The sequence below is a fragment of the Amblyomma mixtum genome, chromosome 3 (assembly GCF_055824585.1).
Source record: "Amblyomma mixtum isolate Tamu chromosome 3, ASM5582458v1, whole genome shotgun sequence".
NCBI classification, from domain to species: domain Eukaryota; kingdom Metazoa; phylum Arthropoda; class Arachnida; order Ixodida; family Ixodidae; genus Amblyomma; species Amblyomma mixtum.
In genome coordinates this window covers 96938224-96963864 of record NC_143014.1, presented here as the reverse complement: position 1 = coordinate 96963864, position 25641 = coordinate 96938224, and the positions used below count along the sequence as shown (strand labels likewise).

Sequence of the window (25641 nt, the reverse complement as noted above, 5' to 3'; positions counted from 1 at the left end):
CGGTTTCGGCGCAGCAGCAGCGCGCGACGTCGACGCCATGGTGGAAACAAGGAGCGCCGGTCAGCTGACTCCGGAGGGGCTTCAAAAATCACCGCTTGGCGGAAAAAGTCAAACCAAAAGCGAAACTGAAAGAAGAGTTCCTTTATTTCACACTGGTTAGCGCTAGCTGTCCAGGAACGCTTCAAAAAGCGGGAAAATACGAACTTGAAACCATCGATAGCGGGCTATCGATGGGAATAGGCGCGGACAGGAAAGAGTTAAGGCCGCCCGGAGGTCGTGGAGCTGGAACGGAGTGTCCAGCTCCGTGTTCTCTTCGCCTGCATAGGAGCACGCCGCCGGCCGGGGGTCCTTAGTGGTGCACAGGTATTGATCCCTGAGTGTGTGCGCTAGCTGTGTTGTCGATCGTGTAAAGTTGTGCAATGCCCTATGTAAGTGGCGTTGGGTTTCCGTGCGTGTTTGTATTGGATCGATGAGAGCGCAGAATAGGCGCCACGTGTTGCGGCCAGACATCTTGCGCGCAGCCGCGTTGTACCGGTCCACCCAGTTAGTGTCGGCTAGCTGAGTAGCAGGAGGGGGTCTACGATAGGTAGAGAGGTGCGGAAAGTCGTCCAGTCCGGGACACGAGCTTGTGTTAGTAGGCGTTTCAGGGGACGCATGTAAATGGTTGTGCTGATTATACAGTGATCACTACCCAGAGTGTCCTCTGTATTCAGCCAGTCGGCATGGCGTATGTTGCGTGTAAATGTGAGGTCCGGGCAAGTATCTCGTTCAATCGAATTGCCAACACGTGTTGGGTTGGTGGGGTCAGTGTGTAAAGTGAGTCCAAGTGTGGAAAGAAGTTCCGCAAGCTTCCTCCCATGTCTGTCCTCCCATAGCCTGCTCGGTGCGTTGAAGTCGCCGACGATCAGAAGAGGATCCCTTGTGCATTCGTGGGAGCTGGTGAGGTGCGGGCCCCTGCATATTATGCACATGGGATTGCAAACGTGGGGGGCCATCCCCTCAGTACCAACCCCCACGTTCTGGCCACAAAGGCTGCATCTTTCTTTGACCGGGGTGGGACAGTTGTCCACCCGGTGCCCCAGCGTGCCGCAACGGTAGCACGCTGGCACCGTTTTCTTATACTCCTTGACGGGAGTCAGTTCTGCATTGTAGTGGACGTAATGCAGAACGCTGCATCCCTCTAAAGTTAGCAAAGCTACATTCGATTTTCCCAGCTTGCGTACATGGACTAATTCACCACTGTGCCACTGCACACTATGTTTCAAGGATTCACTGGTTTCAAGGTTATGGACAGAGATCACACCACGACACACATCACTGGTGAGCTTGAGGTGTCCGTGAAGCGGGAGCGATCCTTTGCTGGTGGTAATTTGGATGTCCGTCAGAAGCTTTTGAGCTACTTCGGGGTTCTGCGTGGCACAGATGATAATGTTTTGTTCCCAATTGGGAGAAATTGTAATCGCATTCATATGCTGTCTGCCGACGAGTTGCGAAATGGCAGCGCCGAGTTCAGCTAGCTGAAATGCTGTCTTGAGGGCGACCATACTGCGTGGCCTCAGCACGGTCACGTAATCGTCAGGGTTCATCCTGACCGTTGGCTTGGGCGTCCACTTGGAGACTGGTGAAAATGTCTTCTCTGGACATTTAGAAGATGGAGCGCGAGCGTCTCTCGTTGCTAATTTGTTGAGAGGAGTCTTGGGCATTGCAGCTCCTCGTGCATTCTGCCGGCGGCGGCGGCGGCTCTCAACGGCTTGAAAAAGGGCAGCTTGCTGCGCCGAAATGGTGGATGGGCCATCCGCTCGCTGGCTTGCAGGGACAGACGACCACGACAGAGTCGTGGGGTTGTATCCGCTTTGTTCAGGCAGAGCCATGTTGAGAGGTTGACCGGCGGGCGTCTCCGCAGCCAGCGGCGGGGGAGCCGGAGCTGTTAGGCTCAGCTCGACCGCTACGTGGTGATGTGGAGAGTTGCTCGAAGTGGCCGAAAATTGGGCGTACCTGGGTCAGATCGGTGTCTCCAGGGTCCTGCTGACCTCACAGATGCAGACGCACAGGTTTGATGAGTGTTACATCAGATTGCTGCGGTTCCAGTCGAAAATCGACGGAGCCGATGTGCCACGTGTCTGATCGCTCCGCGCTCAAACGTGGCATCCCCATTGGCGGTGTGATAAGTAGTGATCGGCGAAAGCAAAGAGTCCACACGTATGTTTATTTCCGTGGGCCTAATTTGCAGCTATGTAGTCACTGACTAGACCTATCTATTCACGGAAACCTAAAAGAAACAAAATAAAAGCGAAATCAGTGTCGCCATGCGACTGCCTGGAAGCCAATCCATGCGTTGGTCGACTCCTCCCACAGTATGCGGGGAATTTTAAAAAAAATATGGCGGGAGCCGGACGTTAATCCGATTTAATTAGGGAAATCGGCCGCACAGGGCAATAAATCGAAGTTTCCAAGAATGCTGGGAACATGTAGATCGAGTTCCCGCGGCAAAAAGACAAGTTCAGATTCCTCTTCAGTGCACCTAGAAATATATGACAGCTGAATGTAGATGTGTACAGGTTTCAGCATTCTGTTTATATTTAGTGGTGATTGCAAAGTGCTGATTAAGTTATATTTTCTTGTATTTGGTATTCTAGAGCAGAGCCCGGGTAGGACAAAGGAGTGGTGCTTTGGTGAAGGCAGTTCAGAGGGCGGAGGAATACCTGCGTAAACGCTGCCTTGGTAGCAATGTTGGTCCTAGACAGTTTTTCTGGGATGAAGGTAAACCTCTATGTCATGTTTTATGGGGCCTGTGCAGTTGTGCTTTTAAAGTGATTGGTCATAAGTGCTTTGAATATTTGAAACAGGCTCTTTTTCTCTTACTTTGATTCCTCCTGAATATTGTCTTCTGCTGATATTAATGGCTTGACTTCTTCTTCTCAGTGGGGTTCATACTTGATTTTGCAAAATCTCAAGAATTTCAAATAATTTTAGTCAGTGCTGCTTGATAGCTTTATAGAAAATAAAGTAGCTTTGCAGAAGGTCCTGTACAAGTGAATGATGTGTACTGAGCCAACACCTCCTTTATTATCAGCCTCCGCGGTGGCTCAGTGGCTATGGTGCTCGGCTGCTGACCCAAAAGACGCGGGTTCGATCCCGGCCGCGGCGGCTAGAATTTCTTTGGAGGAGAAATTCTAGAGGCCCGTGTACTGTGCGATGTCAGTGCACGTTAAAGAACCCCAGGTGGTCGAAATTTCCGGAGCCCTTCACTACGGCGTCTCTCATAGCCTTAGTCGCTTTGGGACGTTAAACCCCATAAACCAACCAACCTTTATTATCAGTGTCTGTCATATCATTCGGTTAAAGGAGTGCAGACATCTCTTTCACCAGGCATCCACAATGTGGCGAGCTGTGGCTGGATTCCATGCTGCATGACTTGGGCTGTGGTGCCACATGATGCTTTCTTTAGCCTTCGCTACACGGTGCAGTCCGACAGGTGCCTCTCATATCATTGGCTTTATTATCCTGCAAGCTCTTCTTGTATGGCCTCTGAGTGTCTCCCCTGCCCTAATAGCATGGGTAATTGCATTAGCTGCAACAAATGCTTTTTGTGTCAGCACATCATATTCCCTCGTTCCTAAGAGTGCAGCCTACTGCAGTTGGCTTGCACTCTGCAGCGCTTGCTGTTGTGAGGTGAGTCGCAAGCAAGTGGAGAATTTCTACTCTTCCCCCCCCCCCCCCCCCCCCCCCCCCCCCCCCCCCCCCCCCCCCCCCCCCCTCATGTGTTTACTTCATCGTGTTCTGTATATGTGAATGTTTGTTCTGTCTGAGATTCAGTTTCATGGTCATGACGTGCAGTTATGACTGTCTGGTTTCCTTTGTTCATACTGACCGAGTCTTCATTACAAGCAAGGCCACCATAAACGGGATTAGGTTCAAGTGTTCACACAGACCCTAAGGCATGGTATTTGCAAGTGGTGCTTTGTATGCTACCCACAGTAGGGCCAGGTACACCTGCACACTTGTGCAGGTGTGATCAGAATTATACAAAGCATGCTTCTATGGTAAAATTTTGTTGACATATTGCCTAGGGAAAATTTGTTAGCTTCGTCATGTTTGGGCTTGTAGTTATTGGTGGTTATGGTTGTGTGCAGCCTAGAAACCTCCAATTTCCTCTAACACACTAGAAAAGTTCGGACACTGAAGCTTGCTTTGTATTACTCTGGCCTTGGCTTGTTCACAGTGCCACATACAGAAGGACCACCTTCTGTAAACAGCGACGATTTCTACTTGGATGCTCTGTGCTCAGACTCTGGCCTGACTTCAGAAGGTGCAGGAGATGCAGGGGATGAAGTAGCAGCACGGTAAGCATGCAAATTCTTTTTTATTTAAGGGCCCTTCACTCTGTTTTAACTATGCTCTCTGTGATACCATTTCGCTTGCTCCTACTCTGCAACTCATATGGGCATATCAGTTTTTATACATGCAGAAATTAGCTTTCATTACGCTGTGATGGAACTGTACAAAGTATTTTAACCATGGACTTTGTAACACCATTTCACTTGCTCCTACTGTGTTTGTAGTTCATATGGGCATATGAGTCTTGATAGTACAGAAATTAACTTTCGTTGACAGTCGTTATATTAATAGGCGTTACTGTTGTTAAACCTTAGCTCATTAATTCTATGACTAATGCTTTTGTTCCCCATTCTGACTTAAAGTGCCATGACAGAACATAAGAGGAGTTTCAGTTCTTTTCACTTCGGTGAATAGCTTGTGTACATGTTCCATCAAGCAGTTTAAGAGGTTTGAAACAAGTAAAAAGTGCAGTTCTAAAGTTTCTTTCTTAATATATTTAAGGTTATCTGAAGCAGAGCAATCCATTACACAAAACAGCCATTGTGTGTGCAGTGTGTATTGCTGACTTACAAAAAATTGCATCTGCCTGGTGCGTTACCTTTATCGGTATAAAATTGCCAGCTTTTATGTTAATTGCACATGTAAAAGGAAAGGCAATACTGCTTTACTTTTACTTAAAAGAAAAACATTTAGATATTTTGTAGGCAAAAAACTGTTGTGGTATAGTGGCTGAATGTTGTAACAGCAGTTTTGCCTTGTGTTCTTTATATGTTAATGTAGAAACTTCTGTGTCAGGAGCAGCATGTTGCATGGACGTGCTAGTGTGGACTTCTTCACACTATCTTAAGTCATCTTTATTTCTGACATGTGCTTATATACTCGGAACATGTTCACGGGCTGAAGCCGAAGGAAGAAAATCTTGAATTGCATGGTGTACAATTTTTTTCTGGTGGTTTCCTAGTTAGTGGGCCACGAAATTTGCTATTTCACACAGAATGCAAGTTTTATAGCAAGAGCAGAAGCAAGATAGAGTAAACTCATCTATTAATTTGCACATGGTTAGGGGCCCTGGATTGTCACTTAGAATTAGAAATGTAAAATTAAAAGTAAAGTATGTGGTAACGCATGCTTCCTGACCAGTGACAGTCATTAGTCGCATCGTATTGACTGGCAACCAAGTGGTTTGGTGGTGCTTAAAGGTGTAATGGTCAAATTATAATTGAAGCCCAGCGTATACCCTAAGGAACCAGAAGAAATGTTGGAATTATTCAAAAGTTCCAATTATATAATGACCCCGAAAGAACTGAAAGAGAACCATTTGCATCTTAGTGAGTTTATCAGGTGAAATACTCTGCAATGGCCGCCTGCTCTAAAGATGACAATTGTGTGACAGAGACTATTTTTCACATTTCCGTCAATGCTATATTACGTGCTCGTGGTCAACGCCATAGAAGCATGACTGCTGCAAAATGCTAAGGGCCTCCCAGCACCCTACACTCGACAACGCGTAGCAGTGCAGCCCACCACCGCTACAATGTGAGCATAGGCGTGCGCAGTTGAGGGGTGAAGGGGGTCCTCCCTAATAGACATAGGAAAGGGGGATGCAAATTTTGTATCTCTGCTACCCAGAAGACATGAAAAGATGCTACCATGAACTTTGCCTTTTATGGAGAGACCTGCCTGTGCATGCCTATGTGCATGAGGCTTTACTGGAAAAAAAGAAAAGAAAAAGGCGAATGGCTCGGCGGCACACTGGACGAATGGCAGAGCCGCACAAGGGAAACATGAAGTAATGAGAACAAAAAACAACAACAAAAAAAAAACTAGCGGCACACTAATCAGCGTCTGAAACGGCGTGAAACGGCTTGGTTGGCTGGCTGTTGCACGATCAATAGTCGCCTTCCCTCCGGGCTGGCACGTTGCGCCGAAAAGCAAAAGCGAAACTAAGCTGTTGGACTATTCTTTAAGGCTGGGTCATGTTCTTTAGTCATCTTATCTAAGGTGCGCGGGCAACTCTGCATCATCTAATTCATGTTTGAGTAGGGCTATTTAGATGATCATTTGTCGTGCTGGTCATACCTGGCTGCGGCCTGTTTTCAGGGATCCCTCCAAAGTAAGTGGCTTGAGACACATAGCTTTGTAAATAGCGAGCATTCAACTTCATAGCAATACCTGGGTGCTTGCCAGCACCGTGCCGGCAGTTTGAATTGTCTAGATTCCTGAATTTATGGGGGGTCAGATTAACGAGCTTTTATTGTATTATACTGCTGTCGCACTGGCACTTCAAAACCGGATTGAAGTTAAGGGCGTGCTTTATGTACAAAGCTGCTACATGTCCCCTCTCGATCCCGATTGGCAAGTTGGCCTGCTAAATGCCAGGTTGGACACGTGTCAGAGCTTATCATGAGTAATATCAAATCCAACCTGACAGGCAATTTTGTCAAAACCTGTAGTTTTCAAATGACAGGTGGCAATGTGGGCCAACGTGGTTGTATAAATATAGTAACAAACAAATGGGTTTGTAAGAAGGAAAATTACACAGAAACACCTTTAATAAAAATCTTGTGGCTATGATGCATCTACAGGATCTTTCATTGCAAATGCATGCCAAACACCTTTCCACTGGCCCGTGCACGTAGATGCTACATTTGTTCATCATCCAGGCCTGCAGGCGACGTTAACAGTGTGATCACAGCTTTGGAATAAAATAAAAAGTAATTAAAAATATTATTGCTTTTGTATAATACTCTTCTGCACTTAAAGTGGCCATTCCCCGCGTTTAGCTGTTGTGTTTTCGTCTGAAAGCTTGTTCTGTGGGAGGCTGCTCACCTGCCCACCGTGTCAGGCGGCATCATGTAATTGTGAGAGGCTGCTTGGGAAGAGCACCCTGGGTCACAACCCAGCCCAAGTCCCACAAGTGGTAGCACCTGCCAGACAGGGGCAGTGGTGCATCGCTTGACCACTGCACCGCTGCACCAGGAATGGCAGGAAGGCTTCCAGGGATCTATGAATAGAGAGAATTCCACATATATGGACATTAACCCATTATCGCTATCTGAACAACTGCCATCCATGAACACTGGATCTGAACATCGGAACCGAAGGGAAAACCGAACTGCTAGTGCACCAAATTCGCATTTGGCCTAACTACGCAAATCGACCATGATTTTTTAATTGTTATTTTGCATTTGATTATTTCCTAAGCGTGAGGATAGCTGCTCTCGATTGCACTTCAGGAATCGAATTCGAGTCGAGCAATATCGGGCATGAGTGCACTTCAATGATCTAGTTGTCCATGTAGCAGAGCTAGGTCTGCGTTTGATCTCGATTGTGTCAATAATAATCGAAATTTCCCTTGGGACAGTGATATAACCAAGTGCTTTCTTGCAAGATTGTTTCGCACTAACCTTGAATAACTTTTGTTCTTTTCTGGCAGCACCAGAGAAAAGCGAAAGCAATGCAATGAAAGGCTGCTTCATTGTATTAGAGAAGGGAATGTAAATGTAAGTAAAATTAGTATACATAAATGCATTGTAGTGTTAGTACAAAATTACCACAGAAATTCACTTCTAAAATTGCAGAGCCACTTGTTAGGAGTGCTGAATGGTGAGGTGAAGAGTGAGCGTCACCAAATATTCAACAACAAAAACTGTCCTGAACGTTCTCAGCTCCAGCACTGGCCTTGGTTTGGGCCTATTGATGACGTGCCACAGGTAAAGAAGAGTTTCCATTGCACAATCTTGCTGTGCTCTCCATATTTCACAAATTTTTTTTTTGGTCTGAAAAGTGTTGACAGCTAGCAGTAAGTAGTATTGTGTGTAAAACTCTTTTCTGTAAAATCCAAAGTACCGTTTTAATTTTCTGGGAGCAAATGAATTCTGCAGATAAGTGAATTTTAAAAAAATTTCTGGAACCTGTATTTGCTACGCAATTTTTGTTGTTGTTTGAAATTGTGTTCTGGCATGCAGTGGGTAAATTAAATGAATCGCAGTGAATACCGGGTATGTTGAACCCAGATAATGTTGAAACGCCTATATTGAGCTATCCTTGCACATCCATTCCGTTCTCGAGAATGGTGCAGTGTGCCCCAACAAGGCACACTTTCCCTAGATGCTAAAACAGCTTTCCTGTGATCACTATTTGCATGTCAAAAAGTGTGGAGCCAAAGAAGTCATAGTATTGTTTAGGTGTGTAGCCCTGAATACCTACTGGTAACGCTAGCCAGGCAAAGAGACTGCAAATCTGGTGGATAAGGCGAATGTAGGGAGTAAGAATGGTGTAAAGGTGTAACTTGAGGAGAGGCAAACTGTGCCAGTGGCAATCAGTATGTCTTTCCGTCAAGTTCTCTTAATTCCTCCACTTTTTCACACGGGCTGGCTCTGCTGGCCAGTGCCAGCGCAGCATGTTCCGACTCTCTTGACTAGTGCAAGATGGTGACTTTTGCTTGCTCCATTCGTGGTAGCATGTCGCTTGGTTACTGTAGCCATGGACACAGAAGCGGAAGAGCTCCATTGACGAAGGTGCATTTTAACAGGTTTAGAGAGATGAAAAGAAGCCTTGAGTAACAGGTGGATTTAGAATCTGTTGCAGCGTGACAAAACATGAGCGTGCAGAGCAAGGCCAACATAAGAATGAAGGCGTTGGAGTTTTGTCATGTGCAGTTCCAGCATTCAAGAAGGTCAATAAGGTGGTGTTTAAAGAGAGACACCAGAAATGTCCTTGGTGGTGGCACTAGGTTTTAAGTGTTTCATGGCAGCCTGGAGACAAAACTTTATTGATGGCACCAGTTGGCAGCAGTTTCATGATGCGCTACGGCGTCATTGGACACATTGTGCCAAGTGAAAGTAGGGCATCCAGAAGCTGACTAGATCAGCGTTATTGGCTGTTGAAGGAGTGGTCAGATATTTGTGCAACCTTCCTGCGATCAGAAATATTGAGTGCTGATAAATGCTGCCAAACAGAACACTGGATCTTGAAGGCAATACATGCCTTGCTGTCCAATATGTGCTCAGCGAGAAGTGATGGATGATACTCGATCTTTTCGCTGAATGCCTCCAGGCATGGGACATGGAACTGGGCTGGTCCACTTGCTGGGTGTATCTTCTGAATTATTGCTGGAGTTGCACATTGTTTGTCTGTTCACGAACATTGCTACCAGTTTTCTGCTTCCCAATGCTGCAGAGAAGCTGCAGATTCTCAACAAAGGAGGTTTGATAAGTCTTCAAGGTCAGGTACAGATGCAGATCGTTTTTTTTCTGCGTTAAGAAGAAAGTGTGCAAAATATGAAAAAATTGTATGCGACCATGCGCTCATGCGCCATGACAGCAGCACTCTTAAACATGGAATTCGTGAGTGTAGCCACGTTTTGTGATGTCTCGAATGTCATGGGACGAAAACAATGAAGTGGGTTCTGGCAGCAAAATTTGACATTCGGCTGCTGGTCTGAAGGTTGCGGGTTCAGTGTCGGCCACGGCAGATGTATTTTGATTGAGGCAAAGTACCAAAATGCCCGTGTGCTGTGCGATTGAAGCGCACATTAGGTGAACCCACTTGGTCATGTCTAGAGCAGAAAATAGGGGTGCGCTGACTTCCAGTAGCAATATGTCGCGCGAAACACTGAGCGGCATCCCTAGTCATCGGTCGAGCGTTTCCTCTGTTGCGGCAGAGAAAACTAAATTCACAAACAAACCACAGCATCAGAACGCAAAGCCGCCAAGTGCAAAATGCAGTCTGACTAGGAACGCAGCTTAGTATTTGAGTCTGCGCACCCACTTAGTTGCTTGGGTCTAGTGACATTCGTGGCACAATTCCAGTGGGGCTACCTTTACGATCTTTGCGTTTGAGAGCGCTGCTGTCGCGGCATGCGAGAGCAATCTCACATGTAATTTTTTTTTCTTATTTTGCGCACTTTTTTGTCATGGAAAACGTGGGAAAAACTTATCCACATCACATGAATTAGACACTTTTCATGATGCTTCACAATTTGACACTAGAATTTCTAGTGGAATTGATATAGCTGAAATGTCAATTTTTTTTTCAGTTAAATTATTGGATTGAACAAGATACAAAAAAACTCTGAGTTGCTATATACAGTGATCAACAACATGGTTCAAGTTGCCTTCACCAATTATGCCCTGGTATAATTTTAATCTTTGCTAAATTTTGCTGTTGCACCTGGTATAGAGATGGTCACTGGTGCCTGGAGGGATGTCAGGCAAAGCACTGCTGTAAATTGTTTTCGGACAGCGGGCTTTGTTGTTGCTCTAGGAAAGGGTGTTTGGACACAATGTTGGGGGGTCTCGGGAATGAATTTCACCAACTTTCAGCATTACTGGGCACCGTTATGGACAGGATAAATAGAAAATCACTTCAGTGCTGAATGTGACATGCAAACCATAGTGTGGTATGAAGGCCGTGGCTGATGTCGCTTGTTCTACAGCAAGAAACATTTAAATCTATCTGAGCACCCACATAAGCATGTTTAGGCTTGGAAATATGGCGAAATAAATTGCTACCTGTTTGGTGCCCGTACCGTGTTATATTGATGTTTAGTTATTAATGACCTAGAAGCAGCAAAGCAAAGAAATTGTTTACTCGGAAGAATGAAGCGAAGCTTCCAGGATTTATTCACAGAGACCAGAAAAATTTGTGGTACAAAGCAGAAGTATGAAAGGTGAAGATGGGGTTAAAATTTTTGAAAACATGGGTTTTTGCAACCTTTTTTTCTTTTCAAAACGTTAATTGGCCACAGCTTCATGCAACATTACTCAATAAGGAAACATTGCTTTCTTTTCATGGTTACTGCTTGTCACAGCTTTAAAAATATATCAGAAAGTGGTTTCTTTTTATTGACCTTTGTAATGCCAACTGTTTGCCTTATCGGCAACAGGCATTGTTCCCGAGTAGACCCACCACAGTGGCTTGGTGGCTATGGCGTTCGGCTGCTGATTCCAGTGTTGAGGCATCGTATCCTGGCTACAGCGGCAGCATTTAGATGGGGGCAAATGAATCCATGGAGTCGTCCGCTACGCCGCCCTTATAGCCCATGTGCAGGTTCAAGACATCATGATTTAACTAATATTTCTAGGTTAGCTGTCTTATGCTTCAGGAAACCTTGTTGTTTCACTGCCACCAAACCTGAAAACTGCTTCTGGAGACAAGTCATTCTAACCATGCACCCGCAGGGATAAAATGCTTGGCGCCTAATCATAATTCTTACCAGCCTCTCTTGATAGGCCTTGAGTGATGAGCGTGAGAAAATTTAATTTTCTCTTTTAATGCCGTTGTTATCAGCATTTTTTTGGCAGCGTAGCCTAAGGGAGAAAAAGTGCTGCTTAAATGTGCTCGGCACAATGCTTTTATCTGTCATGTGTTTCTCAGTCACCTCCCTGAAGTGGCTTTCACAGAGGTGCAGGGTGGAAACAACTCAGTAGGTTGAAGTGGTGTGCTGTCAGTTCTAGCACCTTTATAGTCATTGTGCTTTGAGCTCTGAACTTGTTACAGGAATCTTGTGAAGCAAACGGTCCACCTATGCGTTCCGTATACTTGATGCACTGAATGGTTAGCATAGAGCAGCAGTGCATTTTTGCCTGTTAAGTAGTCAGACAACTGTGACGCAGAAAGAATACTGAGTGGTGGAATGTGTCTTAGAAATCAAATCCGTTGGGGCACACTGTTAGAGGGCTACTTTTCTTTGCAATGGTATTTACGGAAGCATTAACTTGATAGCATATTGTATGCTAGAGTTGCTATGCTGTGACGCATGGCACAAAGGTCACAGTGAGTGGCTTGTCACTGAATTATGGCATCGGCTGTGCCTGTACATACTCATCGCCTTCAAACTAATTCTCTCACTGAATTGCCCTGGTGGCATCCATTTGCTGATGGCCACTATAATACTAATAAGTGAACAAATACATCACATCTGGGCAGTGGCCAGCCACACTGATCAAGTGTTGGTGATTCACTATGAAAACTTGTATTGGGAAAGACTACACCCTTTCCCTTGAGCCATGACAGGTTGCTCTGCAGCCTGTCATGTGTTTGGGAGGTTCAGGGTGGCCTCAAATGAAAAAAAAAAAAAAAGTTCACATCATTGGTTCTAGGAGTAGCTGAAGGACAACTTCTGGAGATTTGGTCTTTTTTTTTTCACAATGGTATAGGTATCCCATTAAGTGTGGTGACTACATGTTCCATAAATTTTTTTGGTTTATAAGTGATACGTCATATGATATAAGTGCATTATAATCATTGGTGCAGAAGAAATTGCATTAAATAAATTTCTGCTGCCAGTGAAAAGTACACCCTCTAGTAACAGAGCTCTCATGCAAGTTTTATTGTTTCTCAAGTACAGCAGGTCAGCAGCAAAATTTCTGTTTTCAGCAAGAAGAGATTTACGAGTTCTGCTTTGAGCTGTTGAAGGCCAACTCGCGCCTGGATGCTTCTTTTGACATTGCGTCTTACGTCATTCAGGTGTGGTGCCCTGAGGTAGGTTGAAGCAAATTTTTTTTTTTTCTGTATAACACTTGTTATTGTTTCCTGAACTTCTGTTGGAGCATATTTCATTGCTGTTCGGACAACTGTAGGCGATGTTTGTCTTCACCTCCAAGCCAGTCCACACAAGTACCGACAATGCGGAAAGGGTGGGAAAGAAACCTGATCGCAGAGCGACCGGGCAGGAGCACATACAATAGGAGAAGTTGACAGTAACATTGGAGTTCAATATACCAGCTATCTTTCCTATACTTTTACAAGGAATTTTCAAGCTGATAATTGATGTGTTCAATGCAGCCAGTAATTGGAGATATCCGGAAGGACTTGAGTCTGGGCTAGTTGGCGTGACATACAGGAAAACAGCCAACAAACGGACGCCACGCAGAAGGGAGCACATAAACACATATAGTGAAAAAAGGGGGTGGGGGTAACAGGGGGGGAAGGTACAGTATTTACTCGCATAATAGGCGCACCCCCAATTCGGTCGCGAAAAATGAGATTTTTTTATTTCCGCGCATAATAGGCGCACCCCGAACTTGGCACTGTGATCAGTACTGTATTTACACGATTGCAAGCTGACGCCTCCCCACCCCCACAATCTTTATTTTAACAAAGTTTTTGCTGAACTGACTACTAGTCCTCACTGCTGCGGACCCACAGCACGTAACAACGACATCGCGTGGAACAGCCGCACACAGTTTTCAGGGATGCTCACTTTAAACGTCTGTTTGGAAAGCTTCATCAGCCGGAAACCTTCCCGACTTAGGACCCCGAAAACCGCGGTGATAGGAGTCGCATACGAAAATTTAGGCACGCCGCAGTCGCAACTGCCGCACTTCTCATCCACATCGAATTTCCGGCCTACCGCACGCTTGCCGTGTTCGAGATCTAACTACCAGCCGTGTAGCTATTAGGGCGCTTGTCCGTCGTGCTATAATAGCAACGCTCGGCGGCAGCGCAAGAAAGCCACATCTGCGATGAACTAACACGCTACAACAGAAACCGACCCTTTGATAGCCATAAAAAAACTGGAGCTGGTGATGCTGATGTCGATAAGGATAACGAAAGCTCGCAGTGGATGAAAAAGTTGATGATGATGATGATAAGCTTGACCTTGGGCGCCATCCGTGGGCGGCACCTGGAAGCTCCTGTGCGCGTGCACGGCCGCCTTGATCATGCGCGCGCCTCCGCTGCTCCGCGACCAAGCGCGCGTTGCTCGCAGCCGGAGCTGATTGCGGAGGCCATGGCACATGCATTTCGAAGGCTATTCCCGCATGGATCGTGGAAAGTTTGGGTGCGGCCCTTACAGGGATTTTTTTTTAAAATTATTTATTTGGGAAAACAGGATGTGGCCCGTTCACGGGTGCGTTTATGCGGTATGTTCGATTTTGCGAGTCGAAAAATTTCCGGAAATTTTACCCCGCGTAATAGGCGCACCCCGAACTTTGAGCCGGATTTTCCGGAAAAAAAGTGCGCCTATTATGCGAGTAAATACGGTATGTTGCGCAAAGGCGGGAGAACAGAAGTAGTCACGTCGCTAGGATAAAACCATAAAAAGTGAAAATCATACAAACAACAATGGCAAAAATAAAAGACAAGAAACAGTGGGATGTAAAACGCCACAGCAGAAATAAGGTAAAAAGTTAAAAACAGCAGTCTTTAAAGATGATAAAATTGTCCAAGATAACTAAATTCTTAATCTGTCAGTGCGAGGGATGGAGTGCTAATGCAGGGATCCTTGTGATTTGCGATCGCCATTGCTTCCAAAACTTCTCCTGTTAGTTGGCCATTTTTTCTCGCCAGGAATACAGTCTCATGAAGAGAAGTGCATCCTCTTGGCCCACTGTGTTTACAATGCTGCAGCAAGTTGCTCCCAGAACTGTTCTTGACAGGTCTTGCATGTTCCATTGCACGTTCATTGTAGCACCTACCAGTCTGGCCAATATACACTTTGCCGCACGACAAAGGGAATTTGTAAACCCCGCTAACTTTGCATGACGTGTACAGGCTTTGATGCCTCGTGTCACACTTGCGCCCCACTGTACATCCAGGTATAGATATCCGGGTTCAGGGTATCCAAGCTTGACTGTACACCATTTTCTCGTGGGCACCACTATATTAGAGATGTAGCGCCATCCAGCTATTGGTCCGCTGATGACCACCATGCTTGCTTGTGCCGCCTGTAGCAAATGCAATGGGCTAGGGGCAAGCTGCAGCGCGCCGTGTAATCACATTCTTTTGAGCGTTTCATGAATGGTCTTTTTTTTTTTTGAGAACATTAATCAAGAGGCTACTGGCAATATCTTGACAACCAACACGGGCTCATAGCAAACAAATGGCGTGGCTGGAAAATAAGATGCTGTTTGAAGTGTAAAGGAACAGAAATTGTCATGCCTTGTAGGCATATGGGTATGGTTGTACTTTGACAGCTCTCTATCCAGCGCACTACATACTAACGACTAATGTGAAATACAGCCTCCCCATTCCGTATACTTGCAAACAAAAACTCTTGTGTCATAGTCCATTCTAGCACCTAGGTGGTGCTTGACATGGATTGCATTTTTCCTGCCTAGTGCTTTTTCTGCTGATGTATACCTTTAAGCGATGAAAGAATCATCAGCTGGTAAATACTGCTTGTTCGCAGTATTCATATCTGTGCATCACCATCACCCCTGCTGACAGCATGTACTGTCGGCCTCAAATGAAGTACCGTATTTACTCGCATAATGATCGCACTCGCGTAATGATCGCACCCCCAAATTTTGTTGGCAAAATTCAGTTTTTTTTATTTCCCGCGTAATGATCGCCCCCCGAACTTGCCGCGGCAATTTGTCGACGATGTCGAGTCTAGCAGACGATGGTCGCACTTGCTATCTGTCTTGACAAATGGCACGTGCAGATTACCATCTTGCTCTGTCAGCATTGCAGCGGCAGCCGCCTGTTGGTCGACCTGTGGTCACACATGCAGTCTAAATGCAGTTATGTTTAACCGCGGATGCCAAACTTAACTGCGGTTATCTTGAATCACGGTTCGCCGTTGTCGCAAGTCTCGCCACCGTTCTGGGTTGCGGTGCAACGAACGAAGTGACGCGGTGATCCGGCTAAACTTTTTTTGTTCTCTTAAATTATAAGCCCTAGGATACGGGATCGTCAAAAATGAATCCTCCTCGAGGATCGCAGGCCTGTACCGAGTTGCTGGTAGGAGTAATAACTGCAATACAAGCTAGTTTTACGTTTGCAGCTGCGTAGCAGCTGCCGCCGTTGCAGCGCGAGTGACCCGATCTGCTTGGCCAGCTCCGCTGCGAAGGCATCATATATATTTCTTTTACTATCAAACAATGAGGTTGTCAGCAAGGCAGCATCATAAGTAGAACATTCATTATAGCGTTGGTCAATTCAAAAGCGCCGTCCACTGTGGCTTCGATACGAAACAAGTTAGGCCTAGCGACGGCTAGGGAGTACAGAGCGCCGTCGTCCGCTGCGCTCGCGGGCGGCACCATTGCGGTAAGCGCGCGCAATCCAGTGCTCCGAGCGTTGCGAATGTGTCACATAAGTACATCAGCGATGAGACAGGGACCGGACATTTTTCAGCGTAACGGCGGTAAAATGCATAGCTTGAGCGCCGCGGGACGTTGCTGTTGTAGTACGCTGTTGCCACGCTATCGGACAAGATCGAAGGCCGCATAAAAGCGCCGTTGCGCAGCACTATACCCACTGCCTATTTTGATGCGTTGCTCTTTGAACGTGATTTAGTGCGAAGAAAGTAAGAACTTGAAGTGGGCCAGCTCTTGCGCTTTTCGCACTCCACATTCTCGGTTAATGACATAAGCCGAGATCGGTTCGCGATAACGGCGTTCAGCGGCGTAATCGCGGGTAGCGCGCCCGTGTGATAAGGGTTGTCTGCTTGCGTCTTGTTTGCGTTTTGGATGCTCAAAAATTTTTTGTAAAAAAGTTACCCCACGTAATGATCGCACCCCTAAATTTGCGTCAATTTTTGGGAAAAAAAGTGCGATCATTAATCGAGTAAATACGGTACTGATAGCAAAACGTGAAGACCAAAGCGAAGAAGTGAGGCCGCACCAGCTAGCATAATGCATTTTTTTTTTCAAAACCTAAGCAACTAGACTAATTATTGCTGAAGGTAAAACTAGGGAATGTGTGCCCTATCGAAGAAGTATTCTTTTTCATGGTGCACAAAAAGTGCGAGTGCAGCATGTACAGAGCCCATTGCTTGTCCGGCGGCACAACCCAGTGTGAGGATGAATGGTGCCTCCTTTGCACTATAGCCGCGTTCCTCCTTGCCTGTGAAAACATGCTGTTGGTGGATCTAACTCCATCCACCCACCCACCCACCTATCCACCCATCCACCCATCCACCGGATTGTAAGCAGACTGCCCACCGTTGCCAAGTTCACCATATGTGAATTACCGTATTTACTCTATTCTAAGCACCCCCTTTCTTTTTTTTTCACGATTGCGATGTCCAGAGTGGTAAGGCATGCTTAGATTCGAAAAATGTGAAAGGACACGCCCCCCCTCCTTTTATTTTTGCGGCGATGGGCGCGAGAAGTAACGTTTTATTTGGCGAGCGTTCAAAAGAAAAATCGGTGCAGACAGCGAATCCACAGCTTGCGTCTGATACTCCCACTGTTGCTCCCACTGCCATTTGAATCCGTTGCACCATTTGAACCACTGCTCTCAGTATCCCACAGCAGGTCGTCTTCCGTTCTGTTGAAGTAGTTTATTATTAAACACTTCTTAAATGATTTGGCCATGTTTTGATTTGTGTGCTTAGTATCGCGAAAATAAGGTACTGTTTAGGGCAGGATGCAAACCGAGCTCCATATGCAATAAAAAAGGGAGAGCACCATGCCAACAGTGCCACTGAAGAAAGCCTTGCCTTTTGGCTGCCTTTGTGACCTCTGTCAGTGGCTTTTACCTTTGTGTGCTGCCTGCTGCTGTTTGCCTGGGTATGTTTTTATATATGACGATAAGCACAGAGTGCCGTCGTCACTGCATACCAACCGCAGTCTCATCTTAAAATCAAAACGCAGTTGCTGATGGGACATTCACACGACGGAGAATTCCGCGCCTCTTGAGGGTTGACACGTCACGAAAAACATTTTGCCTTTGGTCAGGTCCAGTGTGGGGGCGCCAGCCACCCCCGGTGGTGAGGGAGCTTTCACTCGGCCAGCACAGATGCTCCCTTCCTCCATGGGGAGCTGGTCAGGGGCCGCCACCAGCGAAGGCGAACAAAATGGTGGGGTAGAGAAGTTATTGAACACAGGTGCGGCAGTGGGGCCAGGCTGGGGCACCCTTGCCTCTCTGCCACTGGGTGGGGCAGGTGCTTCTGCTGGCCGGTGGCATCATCAAATCGCTTCATCAACGATGTCATCAATGACATCATCAAGACATTTGGCTGTCTTAACATAGTGACACCAGTGACACCCCTCTGGAGCCTAGTTATTTTATTCGCATTTAGCAAAGCACATAATCAGGGACGTTGTATAGAAAAGTGGCTGCTCTAGAGATGGCAATGCACCGTCTGTCAATCATTTTGTCATCCTTTCAGAGGCATTATTTCAGTCTCCCAGCTGTACAGGTGCTGACACAAGTAAACTGAGTGCACCGCACAAGAAGAAACTGCATGTCAACGCCACCTAGCCGGGCCAGGCGAAAGCTGAAAAGCGCCACGCTCATGTGCACGCCCCCAACTGGCGCAACCCTCCCATTGCTCCGCATGCCTTTCATTCAGCCGGTGTCAATGTTGCACTAATGATGGTTATGATCGGATTGTCGTGCCTGATGTAGCGAGCGTCATTTTGGAACGTGCAGACCGCTGCCTTGATATGGCACACACCGAGGGGGTAATGCTACCATTACGCCGCTTCTGGTGCGACAGCTGTAGGCATGTTTCCGCGCCAAATAGCCTGTGTATTTTGAGCTTTTGTTGTCTCTGGAACTCAATTGGGTCACGCTAGCGACAAAACACCTCGAAACACGATGTACAGAGGAGAAAATGCTTGTCTAGAATGCCCAAACTGCATGCGACTGCGGGCTCTGTGCGCGATAGCACCTGGTTCTAGCATCTAGCGATAATGCCTGGTTCGAGAGAGGTCAGGTGTGAGCGTAAGTGACCAAAATGGTAGTGTTGCACATCTTTTTGTGGCTCGCTGGCTGCCGCTGCTTTGCCGCCAGCTTCTTTTGTGTGAAGCTCTGTTTGCACACCTCTGTGTTCTAATGCTGCATTGAACATTATATGCGTATTTCAGTACTCACCTATGGCTCTAAAAGTGCTGCACGCAAACTCGTAGGAGCAAAGCAAAAATCAGTGGCAACGATGTTAAGCAAACCCAAAACTGCGCAGGTATGTCAAATGTTTCGAGCACGTTTGGTCGATAGCAAGATGCAGTTGAGTCCCAGAGGCAACAAAAGTTTAAAACACTTGGGCTATTTGCTTCGCGAAAGTGCCTTTAGCTGTCTCAAATGAAGCGTTTTAATGACGCTGTCATTAAAACGTACGCTCACTACAAAGGGCTTGACCATGCAATCACAATCTTCATTAGCACAACATAGACGCTGGCCGAATGCAAGGCAGCCGGAGCAGTGAGAGGGTCGAATCGGTTGGAGGCATGCAGATGCAGTTTCATCTTGCCTGGTACGCTCCGTTTACTTCTGTTCGTACCTGTATCTTGGCAAGGCAGTATGATATGGAATTGGGCCTACTGGCACATTGCGTTGACAGGAGCCATCACCATGTTCTTCCAGAGCAGTCATCTTAAAGAACAAATGACAGACGTTTTGGGTGTGTTCAGAAACAGGAGCAGCTAGCTGCATTGTGCACGAGAAACTCTGCAGGATGGATTTGTTGTTTGCGCAACCCGGAAATATCTCCTGGTGCTGCTCCAAAATTGTTTCAAGAAGTAAATTCTCTAATATAGAATTGCTTTACCCAGTTTCCTGATTCAAAAGTTGCTGACTACTTGACTGTACTATGATTACTTTTTTCACCTTAGCTGTGGGCTTATTTTTGCTCATATTTTATGCAGAGTGGCAAAATCTATCCAATATAGGTTTTGGTGATTCAGTTTTCCTGGTTTAATGAAAGCATGGCATTGGCCGTGCTGAAGATTTACAAAATGCAAGGCTGCTGTACAAACAGGTATCAGTGGTGCCATTTATTGGGAGAGACCAAATACTTGCAGTTCTTGTTCTCAAGGCAAGTGACACTACTTCAATTCACAAAGTAAAGTCGTCTTGGCTCACTCAGCACACAGTTGTGCATTTGTATTTTGGTACTATCTCTCTGAAACTTGATCACCAAAATGTCAGGTATTTTGAACTCCAAGAGGATCGGAACACCTTGTGTATATGGCAGTACACTGAACTACAGGTGGACATTGATAAGATGACATTTTACTTGCGTTCAATGGTGCAGGCAGTTATGAAAGCTTTGAGCCTCACCCTTGGCATTGACATGGACAAAGCAGAGGAAGTCTTGCTGCGAGCTGCAATTCTAAGCAAGGCTGAGCATGAAGCACGGAGACACGAGCACCCCACGCCTGCAGGCGCTCATGCAACACAGGAACATGATGCGCGCGTCCGTGATGAGCTCCGTGCCATTGGCATCGCAGATGACATTATGGCGGCATTCGACTCCTGAATGGCTGCAGAGCACCCTTTTTTTTTGCTGCTGTGTATGCATTCATTGTGTCATTAATTTCTAACACTTTCATGTGTACAAACAACATGTTGTTTAGCTCTGGATCATAATGTTGACAAACATCTTTTACGTGCATCTTTCAAAGCTTGTACATTTGCAGTACATTTGCATAGCTAACGAGATGCATCATTATTTGCACAGGTTTGAGTAACAAGTGCAACTTGTGGCCAACCTAATGTTGTGGTGTTTTGTCCTCTTGGAAATTTCAAAATATTCATTTTATTAGGTTCAGATGGTTTCATTAGGTTCAGAAGTGAATTTGGTCTGTGGTGCTCCTGAATTTATATTATTGCTTTCGTGATGTACTGTAAGTAAGCGAAAAGACAGGTTCCTGTACACGTGAGCTGAACAAGTCTATTCATGTGTGTATTTACTGGTTTTGATGGGCTCAGCAGTGTCACTGTATTATTTTGCAAAGCAGGATTCAAGTTAGAATTCAGGGAAATTGTATTGGAGATACTTATAATTTGGTTTTGGACTGAAATCAAGGAGATTGAGCTGATTTCATTGTTTTAAGACAGGTTCGTGTACACGTGAGCTGAACAAGTCTATTCATGTGTGTATTTACTGGTTTTGATGGGCTCAGCAGTGTCTTTGTATTGTTTTGCAAAGCAGCATTCAAGTTAGAATTCAGGGCAATTGTATTGGAGATACATATAATTTGATTTTGGACCGAAATCAAGCAGATTCAGGTTATTTCATTGTTTTATAACAGGTTCCTGTACACCTCAGCTGAGCAAGTCTCTTCATGTGTGCATTTGTTGGTTTTGATGGGCTCAGCAGTGTTGTTGTATTGTTTTGCAAAGCAGCATTCAAGTTAGAATTCAGGGCAATTATATTGGAGATACTTATAATTTGGTTTTGGACTGAAATCAAGCAGATTCAGGTTATTTCATTGTTTTCAGACAGGTTCCTGTACACCTCAGCTGAGCAAGTCTCTTCATGTGTGCATTTGTTGGTTTTGATGGGCTCAGCAGTGTTGTTGTATTGTTTTGCAAAGCAGCATTCAAGTTAGAATTCAGGGCAATTATATTGGAGATACTTATAATTTGGTTTTGAACTGAAATCAAGCAGATTCAGGTTATTTCATTGTTTTAAGACAGGTTTGTGTACTCCTCAGCAGAGCAAGTTTCTTCATGTGTGCATTTGTTGGTTTTGATGGGCTCAGTAGTGTTGTTGTATTGTTTTGCAAAGCAGCATTCAAGTTAGAATTCAGGGCAATTATATTGCAGATAATTATAATTTGGTTTTGGACTGAAATCAAGCAGATTCAGGTTATTTCATTGTTTTAAGACTGGTTCCTGTACACGTGAACTGAACAAGTCTCTTCATATGTGCATTTGTTAGTTTTGATGGGCTCAGTAGTGTTGTTGTATTGTTTTGCAAAGCAGCATTCAAGTTAGAATTCAGGGCAATTATATTGGAGATATTTATTTGGTTTTGGACTGAAATCAAGCAGATTCAGGTTATTTCATTGTTTTAAGACTGGTTCCTGTACACGTGAACTGAACAAGTCTCTTCATATGTGCATTTGTTAGTTTTGATGGGCTCACCGGTGTTGTTGTATTGTTTTGCAAAGCAGCATTCAAGTTAGAATTCAGGGCAATTATATTGGAGATACTTATTTGGTTTTGGACTGAAATCAAGCAGATTCAGGTTATTTCATTGTTTTAAGACTGGTTCCTGTACACGTGAACTGAACAAGTCTCTTCATATGTGCATTTGTTAGTTTTGATGGGCTCACCGGTGTTGTTGTATTGTTTTGCAAAGCAGCATTCAAGTTAGAATTCAGGGCAATTATATTGGAGATACTTATTTGGTTTTGGACTGAAATCAAGCAGATTCAGGTTATTTCATTGTTTTAAGACTGGTTCCTGTACACCTCAGCTGAGCAAGTCTATTCATGTGTGTATTTGCTGGTTTTAATGGGCTCAGCAGTGTCACCGTATTATTTTACAAAGCAGGATTCAAGTTAGAATTCAGGGCAATTATATTGGAGATACTTGTAATTTGGTTTTGGACTGAAATCAAGCAGATTCAGCTGATTTCATTGTTTTTCTTTGTTAAAACTGCATGTGGTTTGGTAGAGCCCTGACCACATCATTTTTCCTTTTTCTAAGTTCAGCTGTTAAAGAGTTCTAAATTCAAATTTACAGCAAGCTGAACTTGATCTATCAAATTTCTCCTCTTTGTTTCTTGTTTAGCTTGCAAATTTCTGAATTGTTATTTTTGCGAGTGAGCTGGGTGGATCCATATATTTTTATTTTTTCATTGTGTGCTTTCAAAATTTTTGTCATTTGGTATTATCTGTGCTTTTGCTGGGTCGGGTGGGCTCAGCAGTGTCTTCGTATCTAGTTTGCAAAGCCAATTAAATTTAGAATTTGTAGCGAGTTGAGATACTTATATTTTGTTTATGTACAAGAATAAAGAGGATTCCACTGCATTTTTTTGTGTCTGTCAAATTGTGTGAGGTTTGCTACACAATACAGGGACATAATTGTTGCAAAGTTGGAGCTGCCAAGGCCACGCCTAAAATAAAATTCAAAGTTAGGTGAGCCTGAGCAATTTTGTCGTGTTTGTTTCCTGTGCAGCTTGCAGGTTTCAACTTTTCTTTTTTTTTTTTGTGGGTCAGGCAGGTACATGTGCTTATTGCCTTTTATTTCTTTTTTTATTCTTTGTATGCTGCTTTTGAAACTTGCATGGGTTCAGGCAAGCATATAAAGCATTATTCTTATGAAGCGAGCTTTCATCACCATTTAGCATGTCACAGTAGGCTTATCTTCACAAGTCATCCTAGGAGGTGGATATTTTGTGTTGTTTGGAATTTTTATTTGTGCACTGAGCAGCTTTACAAATGTTCATTATTCTGTCAATTAAGTGAATGTCCATGCATTTTTGCTTTTCGGCATGACTACCTTGCCTACCTGAATATAGGAGCTGTTACTGTTTCTTTGGTTTAAGGAGGGACACTGGTCTTGGACCTCTTTTTCTTATTTTTAGCTAACAACACTGCATCACAGTTGAGTTTCCCCTTCACGTGGCGATGTGTGGAAACACTTGTTGATGATGAAATTGAGTTTCCTGATGGATTGATGGTTCAGACTCACAAACATTCACATTACTCGACGGCAGGACAAGAAGGTTAACTATTTATTTACTCATAAATAAACAAGAAGAAACGAGCAAGGAGAAAACTATTTACAGCATGACTGAACCATTGATTAACGAAATCAGCCCCCGCTTAACCCAGAGTGCTTAGATTTAAGCCCTCTGTCTCCGCCCTTGGCGGGGTCAGCAACCAATAATAAATCAGGCGACACTTCTCACCAATCAATGGTTAGGGAAAGGAAAATAAAGTTTCCGTCAGCTAATCAAAAACTGGGGAAAGGATATCAGCTAACTAAATACTTGGGAAAGGAGGGGTTCCAAGCACACATATAAACTGCACTGAATTCACTGCATTCCAAACCTCTGCCTTCCGCTACGTTTTCTTTTCAGCACACGTGCATACGGGACACTAGTATGCCTAGGGAACAATCACTCAAGGTTCTTTATAAAAAAAGAAAGCTGTCATTGAGGGGTCAAGCGCTCAGTGGCATCATCTACAGCCTAACCAGGGGCCTTTTCTGAGTACCCAAAGCTCAAACAACCTGGTGGTGCCGTATCGCGTACCGATCGTCCACTGTACACCTGCGTCCTCACAATAAGCTATGTACGTGAGCAGAGCGAATGACTGACACATAGGGACACGAGAAGGCACAAAAAAAAATGTCCAGGGGTCACAAAAATGACGACTGCAGGCATTCAAACACTGACCATTGCACAAAGCTGCTTGTTGGAAAGATATCTGTGGTGGGAAGGCAAGACGGAAACTGAACGAGCGCTCTGGTGGTGGCGCCGGCAACGATAGAGCAGCCACCGAGCCTCCGCTGTGCGTCCGTGGTTCCACTAATTTGGTAATCCTTCGACCGGGGACAGGTGCACATGGCAAAGTCGCTACCTCGCGCTGTACACTCTGTGCTGGAGACTGAATGGCGCATCACAAAGTTCAGCGAACTTCACAATCACCTTGCTCAGTTTTTTATGTTGATTCCAAACCTGAAATTGCCTTTTCGATAAATTAGTCATTGATTAGTACCATGAGTACATTGGTTAGTAAAAAATGATATTTAATGCTTTGTTACATAGTTTCTTGAGTAAAGAATGTAATAAAGCCATTTTTCTATTATAGCCTTATTAGTAATTTTACAGCACTTGGAACAGCACCGTTCAAAGATGTGAATATCATGCATCGATAAACTTTTCAAAATCAAATTTTTGAAGCTTGACTGAATAATTGTGCTTTGATTTTTGAAAACTGCCTTTTCTGTTTCCCTGAGCAAGCAGAATTACATCTTTCTCTGTCCTCGAGGCCGAGATGTTGACGCAATAACCTCCTGAGACTCGAGATGCATTTGACTTCACAAATTTTTTGTAGGCTTTCAGAATAAGCCAGTAGGAATAAAAAGGTGAAAAGTGAGAGATATTTTTTCAACAGCACTGATAGTTTCAGCTCATCACTATGTCCAATATATCCTCCTCAGACTCGCAATGCATTTGAGTTCACAAATGTTTTGTAGGCTTTCAGAATTAGCTTGTAGGAATGCAAAGGTGAAAGGAGATTTTTTCAACAGCACTAATAGTTAGAGCTCAGCACGATGTCCAATATATTAAGGTGAAAGCCTTTAATGCCTCATACTGTCGTTAGCAGATGCGTCGGCAGCCATGGCGACAGACTCGTCGGCAGATTTGTCCGCTTTTCGGCGTCGCTGCTTGAAAAGAAACTGCACCGAGGGTGGGAATCGAACCAGGGCCTTTGGCATTTGAAGCGAAGATGCTACCACTCCGCCTCGAAGGCTCTAGGTTCGAGTATGAATAAAGGCGCATCTAGTGAATGCATGGGTTTCATAAATAAAATAAAAGGAATAAAGTCAAGAAAAGGAAAAATAAAAAGAAAATAAATAAAAACAATAGAAATAAGATATGAAAGTGAAAATAAAAGTAAGAAAAGGAGAAACAATGAAAAAAAAAACAAAATATGAAGAATA

At 44.8% G+C, this 25641-nt stretch overlaps 1 protein-coding gene across 9 annotated transcripts in view; it reads left to right on the top strand.

Moving 5' to 3' along the window:
* LOC149351065 (uncharacterized) overlaps nucleotides 1–22997 on the top strand; it is a 60875-nt gene extending 37878 nt beyond the window's left edge. For 3 of the 9 annotated variants that reach the window (XM_089580262.1, XM_089580263.1, XM_089580267.1), the window contains 6 exons: nucleotides 2637–2760; nucleotides 4223–4343; nucleotides 7775–7841; nucleotides 7920–8051; nucleotides 12721–12825; nucleotides 20270–22997. In XM_089580262.1, the coding sequence (XP_089436388.1) occupies nucleotides 2637–2760; nucleotides 4223–4343; nucleotides 7775–7841; nucleotides 7920–8051; nucleotides 12721–12825; nucleotides 20270–20494 (774 nt within the window). In that variant the 3' untranslated portion in view covers nucleotides 20495–22997. The other 6 variants (XR_016290500.1, XR_016290501.1, XR_016290502.1 and 3 more) reach the window with 6 other exon arrangements.
* The last annotated feature ends 2644 nt before the right edge of the window (nucleotides 22998–25641 follow it).